This window comes from the organism of the source record quoted next, unplaced genomic scaffold (assembly GCF_019419815.1).
Source record: "Pyrus x bretschneideri cultivar Hongxiangsu unplaced genomic scaffold, Pyrus_bretschneideri_v1 Contig2, whole genome shotgun sequence".
NCBI classification, from domain to species: domain Eukaryota; kingdom Viridiplantae; phylum Streptophyta; class Magnoliopsida; order Rosales; family Rosaceae; genus Pyrus; species Pyrus x bretschneideri.
In genome coordinates, this window is record NW_025999501.1 from 8,536,806 (window position 1) to 8,550,965 (window position 14,160).

General features: G+C 38.3%; 1 protein-coding gene across 1 annotated transcript; it reads right to left on the reverse strand.

Annotated features, from left to right (window-relative positions):
- Positions 1-8,704: 8,704 nt before the first annotated feature.
- LOC125476743 (elongation of fatty acids protein A-like) lies at positions 8,705-9,846 on the reverse strand. Its single transcript, XM_048583189.1, has one exon. The coding sequence runs from the start codon at positions 9,725-9,727 to the stop codon at positions 8,915-8,917; it is 813 nt and encodes a 270-aa protein (XP_048439146.1). The 5' UTR covers positions 9,728-9,846; the 3' UTR covers positions 8,705-8,914.
- Positions 9,847-14,160: the final 4,314 nt, after the last annotated feature.

Here is a 14,160-nt window from a genome sequence, read left to right on the forward strand (position 1 = left end):
GTTGGATTGTTTGATTCGAGTACTTAATGGATCTGACTAAATGAATGCAAAGCCTGTGTGCGAGAGTGAGAGAGGCACAGAATCATAAACTTATTAAGCATTCAGCATCTTACAATGACGCATGAACGAAGTACACAGGAGGGGATTTAGATTGTTTGCTCCAGTACAGACAGGTATAAGAGAACTATCAGATTCTACCGACTTCCTGGGTATGTCCCTCTTGGTAACGAGGCCAGCCGGTTTAGATCTCATCCAGGTGAAACCTGTACAAGGTATTTTCTTTTTCAGTGCTGACATTTCCAATTTGGCAAGTTATGTTTTGCCTTATGCGTAGAGATGTGCACCATGCATTTTCCTTATGCCATGATTTCTTAACAGGCTACATGTCGTATTGTGGTTGCTAGGTCAATTTGATTGTTATATAGTTTGTCATTGGAAACAAATCCGTTGGATTTCAGTTTATTTGTTTACGAAGGGTTTGGCATCTTTGATTTGGAAACAAAACGTCGGGTTTGAGTTTCTCACATGTTACGCGGAAAACTTGTTCTGGGCATATGCTGGAACTGGAGTTAAACCATCTGAATTTTGCTTTGAAATCTGATTTTTCATCGATCTTTCTATTATTTTGCTTTCCAAGTGCGGTAACTGCGGTTCAGGTAGGTGCATCTTTTTGTTATGTGCTTGTTGTGTAGATAGAGTTTTGTGTCAATTTCGTGCGATTTATCTGTTGCCTGTGTAGTGTCCAATTTGCATACAGACACCAGTTGGTGTTGAACATGTTGCATGAGCTTCGACAGGCATGGCTGCTCCTTTTTCCCTCCGAAGGGCAGTTTTGCCTCTGGCTTCCATTACAACCAGCAGTGGGCAATTTTTTTTTGGTACAGAGGAGGGCAAAGCCCGGCAAGCAAAACAAAGCTAGGCAAGAACAGCCCTAGGAAGGGCCCTGCCAATAGAATCAGAAACTAGAAAATTAGTAGCAGTGGTAGGAGGAGAAGCAAAAACATGAAGGCCAAGGGGATAACCCATGACCCAAGCCAGCCATGTGATCAGCTGAGGCATTCTTTTCTCTATAGATATGAGTGACTTCGCATCTCCAATTTTTTTCAATGGCTTCTTTGCAGTCAATAACGAGATTGTAGAGTGGGTGCGAAACCAAAATAAGTTTTTGGATCAAAATAACAGCATCCCAAGAATCACATCCCTGCAACCCTCATCCCAAGCTATAGAAAGGCCCATGAAAACACCCCAAATCTCAGCTTCCACGATGGTTCCTCTGCCCAAATTAGCAGCAAATCCCTTAGTCCAATCCCCTTCAGAATTACGAATCAAACCTCAAACCTCTAGCACTTATGTGACTAAACGGGTCTTTACAACTCCCATCTGTATTGATTTTATATCTACCAATTGGTGGGCGGATCCAATGGATTGAGATGATTTGTCTGCCAATTGGCGGGCGGATCCAACTCCCATCTGTATTGATTTTAAACCTCCAGCAGTGCTGCAATTGCCTTTCCCATTAGTAGGTTTAAACTATGATAGGTAAATTAAAAGGCCATCCACCACGTTAACATCATAGTACTGAAACCCCTCCTCCCCAACTGTAAACTCCGCAACTGAGGCAGGTGGGCTGCCGGAGGCCGGTGCAGTTGATGGTGGTTCCACAGTTCCCTGTTGGCATGCGCCGTTACTGTTCTTGGGAAAATTTCAGCCAGTTCAGGCCCATATTCGACCATTGCAGACTGGCCTTGTTTGAATTCACTGTGTTATGTGTGATCCCAGGTCATCTTCAAGCTCTTTGCACTTGCATCTCCTAACCAAAAAAATGGGGAACAAGTTTTGGAAGTCTCTAACCGAAGTGAAAATTAATCAAAACTTCAATGCACAAGTTAATATTGAACTCTTAGCTGCAAAGCCAATTAGTACAGTTCGCTCACTAAGAAATAAATAATGCAACGAAAAAAATCAGCGACAGGTTCGGAAGCTCCTTGCCTCTCAACGGTTATATTCTGCAAGAATAACCCTTACACCGCGGAATGATGTATTAGGTCACATGAAAAACTCGGTAAGCTATGAAGCTCATGTAAGTAAAGCACGAGACCATAAATCATAAGTGCATCCACCACAACACAAGACCAAACATGGAAAATTAACATATCAAGAACCATTAGTCTAGTATGTAATAGATTTGACCAACATATTCAATAATCACATTTGAAGGTGAGTTTTAAAACAACGGAAATGTTGTTCCTTTTTGACTGAAAAGTCATGGTTTCGATTTGTGGAAACCATCTCTTTACAAAGCAAAAGTAAGGTCACGTACGATATACGTTCTCCCCTTCCCCACTCCCCCTCCCTGTCCGGTGACCCTAGCAAAGCAGAAAGCCCTATAACTAGTGCATAAGGCCATCTCCAACTAGAAGAGCTAAACACAGTCCCGTCTAGAATTATAGCCTTGCAAAAAAATATTTCTAATGAATAGTGTCAATCCATACTGATATATCATCTCCAGCCGAATGAACTAAATATAGCCTCCTCAATAATCTATTAGTTTTAAGTTTATATTTTAAATTTATTGGTTAATTTAGTTAAACTACTGTTAATGTTTTCAAACATTGTGATTATTGCAACTAAGAAGCTGGGCCCTAAGAAAGGGCTAAGGGAGGCTACATTTGGCTAGCATAATGCCTTTTTGGCCAAATTATAGTTTGATGGGCTCCATAAAATTATAACCTAGTCATCGGTTGAAGATGAGTTTTTGGCCAAATCAGGTTATTTTTTAGCTTTTAGACCTTTAGCCCTCTCCGTTGGAGATGACTTAACTATTGTGAGGCATTTCACCCCAAAGACTATCCTTGTTTCATGCTTGCTTGTTATCAGATCATGCACTCCCATAAACAAACAAGCATGTCGACTGATGTCAATAGGCTTTAAGTGAGTATACCAATATATGCCAACATATGCCGAGTAAGTCTATCGAAAGATGCCCATATCAAAGCATACAAAGGCATGAGAATAGCATCTGCATATGCCAACATATGCCGAGTAAGCCTATCGAAAGATGCCCATATCAAAGCATACAAAGGCATGAGAATAGCAGCTACCTTACCAAAAGTGCTCATAGAGGTAATTCGTCGAACAGTTAAAAGACAACTTTTAAGGGCATCTCAAGTTTTCAAAGGCCAATACCTATTTCTTTCATGAAATTTTTTTGAATTTTTTTTTGGGGAAGTGGGGTGGGAGTGCATTCTTTTGTCTCGATAGTAATATTAATTCTTTGCTATATCGAATGACAACATTAACCAAACCCTAGCCCTAGGCAACGTGGATTGTCATTGTCAAATTTATTAGAGGGTGGTGGTGGCCTACAGCTGCTACAATACATTTGAAACTGCTATAGATAAATATGTGTGTGTGTGTGTGTGTGTGTGTGTGTGTGTGTATCTGCTTAACATTACAGGAGAATTATATAAGCATCCCTCCTTCCCATGTATCAATTTTTCCCAGTTCTCATGAGTTTATTTTCATCACATCCTCTTTCAACTTCCAACAAAATAATATTATAACTACATAATTATTGCAAGGAAATAGGGTTTGAGACTTTTTTTTTTTATTATTTAAAAAATGATTGTATGATATATTCTACAAATTCTCATTATATATGTGGAATAGATTCTATATTTTCAACTTAGTGATTAGGGCTTTCCTCTTCAACCCACTTTCAAATTCAGATCCTCCTCTTTTCTTATTGTAAAATATCGCTTGTATTGCTTTCCCCTTTTACCCGACTATCTGGGACTTCAAAAAAAAAAAATACCATGACCTTCTATATATTAAAAGAGTTTGCAGGAATTATCAATGACTATAAGGAAACCAAGAAACAGTATAGATAGGAGTCGAACCATATATCAATCTAATTAGCTACATCTGCCAACCGCTACTCCTCACCATCCAACATTTAAGTCGTCATCAGCCATGTACCTAAACCCATCTGATCTCAAACTGTGAAGAGGAAAGCCAACCCTTTTGATCTAGAGCAAGTTGCATAATACGAGTTACCTCTTACATGGAGTTCTAGTGTAATAATATAATGTCATGAAGAAAAATTTATACATATGTTGACTGGAACGCCACAATGGCGAGAAACATGTTACGTTGAAAAATGTTAACATTTTAGGTTTATTAGTAATTTTGGTAGTTTAAGTATTAGATTATCTTAGATTTAGGTCTTTATAAACAAACTAACCTTAAAATTTAGTAAGCAAAATAAGCCATCACGATATAATTCTTTGGTTTGTAAGCTTCGTAACTATCTTTAATTCTTTTTAGTTTATTTCATTAATTTGTAATTTTTTATGATTTTATGCATACTCTGATTTTCAACTTATTCTAAGTTCTTCTCGTTTTGATATGATGCATATGCATGTGCTTTCTGCATTGCATTCTAACCATATCCAGATCAAAAATATAAAAAAAATATGCAAAGTACGGACATTGTGTTCTTTTGTAATTTTGGTTCTTTTCTGTCCTTCCCTTGCTTTAATAGTCATAACCTCGTTATCGAACCATACCAAATAATGCACGAACATATCACATAATTCGAATAATATTTAATCACTAAAATATGTCTAAATTATTTAATACGTACGTATTGGTTCTCAAGCAATTGTCTTGAGAAAGTAAATGAGTTAGAGAGAAGGTTGGAGAAGATATTTTGGTGGTAGAGCTAGTGACAGTTATGACTTAATAACAATTAATGGTCGACAATTGACTAGACATTTGAACCTTCGATGCTTGACAATTAACCCATGAATGTCCTAATAAAGGAAAGAGAAAGGTGAAGAAGAATGTCTTAATAACCAAAGCAATCTACCACTTGCCACTTCCGCTATGACTATGAGTTAACATGCCAAATTAATTTGGTGGGTTTGCTATTTATGAATTTATTCTAAGTGTAGATAAGAAGCGAGGATTCAAACAAGGAAGATTTTATTTGGAACCAACTTTTCTCTTTCTAACCCAACTTATAAATTTTACTATAAAATCCGTTTTACCCCACGTATAAAATAGGTTTAGAAAAGAAAAAAATTAAGAAAACGAAAAAGAAACATAACCAAAGTCACCTCCGACATCCACTCCTACCTCTCCAAACCCTAAGACACCTAATATCCTTCACCCCTTCCCCAAACACCCAGCCACAAACCTGCACTTCCCCTACTACCCGCAATGAAAGAACATGCTTAGAGTAAAATCTCCGACAACCTTAGAAGAAAGTGTTGAGGATTAAGGATTGTTGCAGTCTTGCAGAGATGAAGAACTGATTGCAGATTGAATTGGTTTGCAGTGTGTTAAGCTTTGTTCTTTGTTCATCTTTTGTATGTGAATGCATAATGTGTCAAATTATCAGAGAGAGACAGGCAAAAGACCCACTTTCAACAACATCGATTTGTCCCCGACTTGTTAAATTATTACTTGCACAGTCCGACACGTGTGAGGTTTTATCACAAAAAAACATTGGTATTTGTTGGATTGGGGGTTATGATAATTTGAACTCTTCTTTCTTTCTTTCTCTGGCCGATGTGAGATATTCAACATGCCCCCTCATGTGGGACCCAATTAGTGGGTCATATGTGAATGATCCACACATCAGCAGCCCCGTGGCGTCAAGGGGACTCACCCAACATGCGAGGCCAAAGGGATCCACCATCATCGTGCGGGGCCAACGGGACCCACCCATCACGTGAAATCTAGGAAATTAACAATTATGTTAAATGAATAAGAATCAACTAATAGAATAAAACTCAGAAGGAAAAAAAAAAAATCAAAACAACACTGAAATCCAAGAAATAGGTACTGGCCAAGAACGCAAAAAGAAGGAGAGAAAACCCAACGTCTTCACCACATCCTGACTTGATTCGATTAAAACAAAATTAGAAGCACACAAAGTATATCAAACTATCACTCGATCTTTTGAATCATTTTGTTTGGTAAACAAAACTAACTTGAAACCCTAATTCTTCATTCTTGGAATCTTTGAGTGAGAAATTAGGTTGTGAAAAACTATTTTTTCCCTCATTGGATAAAAGGCAAGATCAGCAAGAGAACAATTTGAACTAGAGGGAAATCATATCTCTCGATTAATAGTAATAACACACGGAGGTCTCTTACCCTCCCTCTTACTTTGAAGTTCGAACGCTTACATTTCTCTCCTTTTTTCTTCCAGTTTTTATTCTTTCTAGTTTTGCTTTATATATATATATATATATATATATATATATATTAATTATAAATTTACGTCATTTAATGTTCAAAAGCCTTTACATCACTCTTAATCAAGACTCTTGAATGCTATAAAATCTAATTGCTAAAAATGAATGTAAATATATTTATCAAAATGTTTATCCCTCGATCCTAACCCTATGTATGATATGCAAAGTGCGAACTCTTTGTTCGTTTGTAATTTTGAATTTTTTTTGTCCTTCCCTTTGCTTTACTATTCATCGATCTGATCATAACCTCTTCACTGAACCCTACCAAATAATGCAAATATATATCACTATTCGAATAATAGTTGATGAGTAAAAATGTCTAAATACATTTGTATGTACTGGTTCTCAAGCAAATGTCTTGAGAAAGTAAATGAGTTAGAGAGAAGGTTGGAGAAGATATTATGGTGGTAGAGCTAGTGACAGTTATGACTTAGTCAATAACTATTAATGGTGTCCCGATTTGAAGTAACTTATTTCCCTTTATGGTAATTTGATTTAACTCGTGGTATGAAAGAGTAATATTAGTGCTTCAAATTTTTCTTGAAAAGAAAAGCGTGAAAGGCGTGGGAGAGTAACATCTTCTTTTATTTAGCTCAAATTAAATCTCATTTTTGTAATTTAGATTAATACAATGTAATTAGATTTGTGGTAATAAAGAGTACAGTTGCTGCCAAAATATCATTAAAAAAGGCGTGAAGTAGGAATTCTTGTTAATGTCGTTAGCGTCAAAATTTATAAAGTTGAGTTTATGATGTAAGATTGCATTTTTCAATACTAACCAATCAATGTAAAATGTAAGTTATTTTCTCTTGATTTTCCAACGTGAGATTGCACCCTTCAACAACTAGACCCTCCTCTTTTTAAGTTGTGATGGAAAACTCACCTACCTGCATGTATAATAGTGTACACATACTATAATGATATACTCAATGCACGTATTGTTATAACTGATGGACTACAAAATTTATATTTTAAAATATAATGTTAATAAGTAATTTATGTGTTATAATGCAAGTGAATTGATTATGTTATGTAATATATTCTAGCATTGCAAACCATATTCAGGGTTTTCTTTTGTACATGAGACATTTGAAACTTTGATGCTTGAAAACTCACAAATGCTCATTTATCACTTATTTATTAATGAATCACTTTTGTTATGAGTTTTTTAGTACAAGCGATATTCCACACTAATCTACACCAAAAGAAGAAAGGAAGTGAATTGACGAAGAATGTCCTAATAACCAGGGAAATTACCACTTCCACTATAAGTTAACATGCAAAATTAATTTGGTGGGTTTGCTATCTATTAATTTATTCCAAGTGTAGGTAAGGAGGGTGGATTCAACATCCAAATAGCTAGCCATGGAAGAGGATTGACCAACAGCCATAGAAAGAATAGGTTCAGAGAATGAGAGATTGTGGATAAGGTAATACCCATCAACAAATTTCCACAAGTCATTCCCTATAACTAAAAGACAAGGGACGTATCTGGCTAGTCCATAAGAGAAAATTGGAGTGCGTTTAGCTTCAAGAAAGTGGCGACTGGTTTAGAGGGAGAAATTGAAGATTAGTTAGAGGTTTCTACAAGGACAACGGGGCGTTAAAATTTTGAAGTTAAGCATAGTTAGGTAGAAAATTTCAAAGTTTGAATGTTATTGAGAGATTACAATAATGTTATAACCTCTATCTAGTGTTTTGAAATATAATTTTCCCTACTTAATGGGTATCAAATCAATAGTAAGGTTTGGGTTAAATGATAAGTTTCTTCGTCATATAATGAGCCATAAAGAAGTACTTGTGGGGGCTGGATATGTTAACAAACAACAGTTTCGGGTATTTTGTTTCTATAAATTGGCAGTTAAAACGTAAAAGCACAATTTCTTCATCTAAGTGTGGGCAGCTGCCTACACTTGTAATAATTTCATGGGCTCGTTAGTATTAAACATAAAACCTTTTGACTTATAAGTTAAGAGGTACCAATACATGGTATTACTAAGTGTGAGCAGCTCTACGCATGCTTCTAAAAAAAATGTTTTTTTTTCATTGGAGATAAATGAACAATACCAATAAATGAAATCTTTCATCATATCAACAATTCTATACCAATTGTCTTTGAGAATTGTTAATAGCACTCCAAAAATCTCATTTTATACTCCAAACTTTATATATTTGGAAAGAAAAATACATTGATGAGAAGTGTAAAATGAGATTTTTGGAGTGCCAATAACAATTTTCTTTTCTTTTTGCTAAAAGCACTTTTAGCACTAAAGTTTACTAAACACTTACTTGCTTATTCATGATTGTTTATTCTCACAACACAGTAATAATCAGTTTTGAAAATACAGTAAACCAAAAATAGCCGGTAGAATTATTGTTAATATTGAAACAATAATCATGCACTAAACATCTTTAAAAAAACGGAGGAGAAAAACATGTGGGATCCAACGACCTTCTATTAATTAAAAATTACTCAAATATGAGAAACAGAAAGCAATCGATGCAACTTAACTGCATTAATAGAAATCAATAGCTTAAAGTCTTAAAAGGGATAAAACCGAGGGCACTAATCTCTCTTGGGTCTTGATGGATCAAATAACGATCATAATCCACCGTAGATTTGGAGATCCACACCATCATCATCATGATCACAAATCTTTCTTGGAGCTGCCATAACTCTTGTGATGGAAGTCCATGAACAAAGCCAAAAGGGAAACATAGAAAAAAATGTTGAAGCACCAACCCCATATCCCAGAGCAACCAGCAGAGCGATTGAAATGGTAGATGAGCATCCAAACCAACCCAACAAAGCTTGACATGAACTGAAATATTTGAAACTCCGTCACCCTCCTCTTCCACTTTGGCCTGGCCCCGAGAGCAGCCAACAAGTAGTAGGTATACATCACCACGTGAACCGTTCCATTTGCTACTATCACCGCCGGGAAAAGAGACTGCGACGTGTGGAGCCAAATGTAGCACATGACCAGCACCATCGTGTGGTGGTAGACATGGAGGAATGTCAGACGCTGAAAACTCCCACTGAGGATGATCAGGAACGTATCCACGAACTCGTAGATTTTGGAGAGGTAGAAGATGTACGCCCAGAAGAAGAGGGGACCAGTTGGCGGGGTTTTGGGCGGCAAACAGATAATCCAGAAGGGGTAGGGCGCGTAGGAGAAGATGGAGACTAAGGAACCGACGGCCATGACGAGGGAGAGGAGGAGGAGGTTGAGGTTGTGGAAGGCGGTGATGGGTTTGAGGCGGCGGGGTTTGATGAGCGGGAGAGGGAGGTTGGAGAGGAGGAAAGTGAGGGCAAGGTAGGAAATGATGGTGAGAGTGAGGAAAAGCGGGGTGGAGGCCGGTGTTTCTCCAGGGATCCATGAGAAGTGGAGGATGACCGGGTGCTGCACCAGCCAATACTGGAAGGTACTTGAGATGTTGAGGTTCATGTTGAGGTCCATGTTTCCACCCTCGGCTGTCTGTCGAGTAGTAGCGGTGACGGTGGTGACAGTGGCGGTCACGGTGGTCGAATACAGTAGTGAACGAGACAAAAACAAGGAAGCAGAGGGGGGAGAGAGAGAGTTGAGACCCTAAAAGTAGGTTTTGGAAGGAGTGGTGTGTGTTGAAGTGCGGGAAGCAATAGAATAGGTGATGGCTGGAGTCTCTGAAGAGGCAAAATTTAACCAAAATTTCACAAGGCCCACCAGTGCAGTTGGCAGCTCTGCAAGCTGGCTGCAGTAAAACCCCACAGTTAGAAACCCTGAACCAACTCTCTCTCTCTCTCTCTCTCTCTCTCTCTCTCTCTCTGTGTGTGAACTCTGAAGCACCATTTATTTCTGTATGTGATAATTGCAAAACCCTAGCTAACAAACCAGTTTTTCCACCAAGTAAAATAAAGAGAGAATGGAACGGGGCATGTGGAAGTAACTAGTAGCTAGTTTCAAACTTTTAATGCGTTTGGGGGGAGGAGGGGTGGTCTCTTACTCTCCCACTCTCTCACACTCTCACTATCTCACACTCTCACTTGTTAATTATCTGCATTTTCCTCAGAAGCATGCATGTAGTGGTTGACACACTTGACACTTTTAGTTGAGTGAGAGTAACGTCCATAATCCTACCTTTTCTACTTCTATTTTTGCGTAATTGGATTTCTGGAGATTTCTCTGTGTTGTGCCCATTTTATGAATCAAACCCTATGCATCCATCAGATCCCTCTCACCAATTCAAAACTAACAAAATTAATATCTGAAGTAAAGTAAGTGTCATCGTCATGTGGTTTGTTGTTAACAAACTAATTTAGCTCAACCCATAATACAAAGTTTCTTGATCCCTTCTAGTAATTTTGGAACATTTTGGGTCATGAGCCATGATTACTTTTGTTCGTTCTTCTTCTATGGGTAAATTTTCTACGATACAACGGACTACTCAACGTTAGATTTGAACTTGGAGATTCAACAACGGTTGAAAAGAAGGAAGTTGGGAAAAGAAGAAGGGTAATGCTAGGGAGACTAAATTTGCAAACTAAATTATGTGTCACCAATATGAATGAACACGTTTATCAACGTTTAAGTGATAAACCAATCATCAAGTCCTTTAGTTTTCAAAACTTTATCTACAAATTTAGTCTCCTTAGCATTACCCAAAGAAGAAACTCGGCAACTGCAGCTACTATGAGAAAATAAAATAATAAAACAGGTCCACATATTCGAGTTTAGTTTTTGAAAAATCGAGAAAGAGGGAGATCTGAATCTGTCATTTGTAGTTTTGTTATGAACGACGGAAAATTTGGAGGATAGCGTAGTGTGGTTGCGTTATTAATTTGGGAACGATGGAAAACTTGTAGTGAAATGTGGGTGTAGTTGCACGAATACATGATGTTTAGTAAATTGCGTAATAAGAAGAGCCTGACATTTTCTTTTGCATGAATGAATTGTCCAGGAGGGCAGAGGAAGAGGAGAATGCATGATTCATTTCGGAAAGATGAAGCGTTGGTTAGTGGATAACACGTAAATGCAAATAAGGGGACTCGAATTTCCTAGAAGATTATGGTTTGTCTGGGGGGAGGTTTCAATGCTTGACAGCAAGTAAATGTAAATATGATATCTAGATGATGCTCGTATGAGCAGTTTAGTTATGAAGTTCATACAGTAAAATATATTAACCAAATAAGAGAGCACATACGGTGAAGATACGTTAATCAAGTGAGAGAACACAAGCATTATCCTCAACTGAATACTAACTAGTAGGAAATGACACATAGCTTGCTAGCTAGTGAATCTTCATGGTACTGTTGCTTTCTTTGACTCATACCTTGACCAGACAGTTGTTAAAGGAAATAAAATAGTCAACAAACATATATGGTTTGGAGTGATTGTAGGACACAATGTTCATTGGAGTAATTATAGTGATTGATTGTAATTAGCTTTCATTTACCTAGAATAGCATCGTATCCTTGTATAAATCTCTACCTATGTACAGCTGCTATAATATACAAAAATATATTCATACAAACAATTTTATATGGCGTCAGAGCACCGATCTTGGTGACTCTAGAAGGCTCATTCTGCTTCAGCCATAAACACAACCAGTTCCTCTTCATCAAACATAGCCACCATGGGCGACGAAAAATCAATTGAGATGACACCTCATGTATTTGATCCTTTCATTTTGCATCATTCAGACTCACCAAGTCTTGTTTTAGTCTCACAACTTCTTGATGGACACAATTATGGACAATGGAGCCGCTCTATGCGAATCGCTCTCAGCGCCAAAAACAAACTAGGGTTCATTGATGGATCAATCAAGAACCCTGCAACCACTGATGCTAAATATCCAATTTGGCAGAGATGCAATGACATGGTCTTGTCCTAGATTTGGCAATTCGTGCAAGGCAACATTGCTCACAGTATACTTTACTGCAAAACTGCGTCAGCAGTATGGAGAGATCTTGAGGATCGATTCTCGCAAGGCAACGATTCCAGGATCTATCAGATTCGACAAGAAATTGCCGAACACCGACAAGGACAGCTATCTGTTTCAAATTATTACACAAAATTGAAAGCTCTTTGGGATGAATTAGCATCATATCATGGGCCCATTGCTTGTGAATGCGAGGGATCCAAGGCACATGCAGACAGGGAAGAGAAAGAAAAAGTCATGCAGTTCTTAATGGGACTGAATGAGAATTACTCAACCATACGAGGCTTTATCTTGATGATGAGCCCATTCCCGGATACATGACGAGTCCATGGATTGGTTCTTCAACACGAACGCCAATTGGATGTGGTAAATCGTCGTGAACCTACTGCCCATGCAAGGCAAACCAATCGTTCGACAGCACCAAAAGGAGGTTATGGTGCCAACAACCCTAATTCACGAAAGACATTCAAATGCAGCTACTGTGACGGAGGACATCCAGTCGAATGTTGTTTTTTCCTTATTGGCTTCCCTGAAGGACACAAATGGCACGGGAAGAATGTGCAGCCCAGAAATAGGTGTGCACCTCCAACCTCCAACAATGTTGAAGCACTACCGTTGCCAGCTGCTCAGATTGGCACAACCAAAACAACGACCTCCAACAATCAACCAACGTTCACAACCGAGGAGTACAATCAACTCATGGCCCTTCTTCGCAATAAGAATGGTATCAATCTGCCACTTGCACATGCAACAGGTATCTATACACCCAACTGCAATTTTACACAACATGATCCGCATTCAACATTGTATTGGATCGTGGCATTGTATTGGATCGTGGATAGTGGGGCCACAGATCATATTTCTCACTTATCACCCAGCCATAATCACACTATAACCCAACATGATTTTGTTGGTTTACCAAATGGCGGACAGGCTGCGATTGAAACCATTGGGTCTATTAAACTGTCACCCGAGATAACCTTTGATGGAGTTTTGCATGTGCCACAATTTCGTGTGAATTTGTTATCTGTGAGTAAGTTGACCTGGGCATTGAAGTGTATTGTGATATTTTACCCGGGTTTTTGTGTCGTGCAGGACATGGCTACGAAGAGGATGATTGGCCTGGGCAAGCAGTTTAATAGACTTTACTACCTCACTCCAACACAAAACCCTCATCTCGCTCACCATGTCAACCGTACCTCGGCACTTTGGCACCGATGTCTTGGGCACCCATCCTCAGCTCCTCTTCACTCTTTATCCCAGACCATCCCAGAAATCATTTTTTATTCTACACATGTTTGTGATGTTTGTCCTTTAGCAAAGCAAACTCATTCATCTTTTGTTTCCAGTTCAATAAAATCAGTTGCACCTTTTGATTTGATCCATTGTGATATTTGGGGCCACACCAAATCCATACACCCTATGGGGCACGTTACTTCCTCACCATTGTAGATGACTTTACTCGTTTCACATGGGTTCATGATAGGAGCATATTTAGGCGACTTACTTAGCTTGTTTTCGTGCATCTATGTTGTTAATTCATAGTTGTTTTAGTAGTTTAAGCCATTTTCGTGTGTTTTTAGGTTCATATGGCTAAGGAAGCAAAAAGATGCATTTTGGAGCATTTTGGAGCAAAATTGGGCTTGGAATGGATAGCATATGATTGGAGCCAAAGTGTTGGACGAATTTGAAGGCTTTGTATTCATTTTGGACATAAAACAAAGGGCCTAGCCCATTCTCTCTTAAACCAACCCCAAGGCCATGCATTTCCTTCCAATTCCAAAGCCCACAATCACTTCAAAAGCCATGCAAAGAACCATCCATTCCATAAAAAACAATCCATCAATTCACATGCAAAACCACCATTAACACACATGCACCCAAACAAAGCCAACCTAGCTAACCCTACATGCATTCTTTATGCAACTCTTCATCATTCCACCATTCATTCTTTATTCCACAAACAAGTCACATG

What these genes read in the sequence shown, in the direction of transcription:
- LOC125476743 (XM_048583189.1), bottom strand. Translation starts at nt 9,727, where the DNA reads ATGGACCTCAACATGAACCTCAACATCTCAAGTACCTTCCAGTATTGG.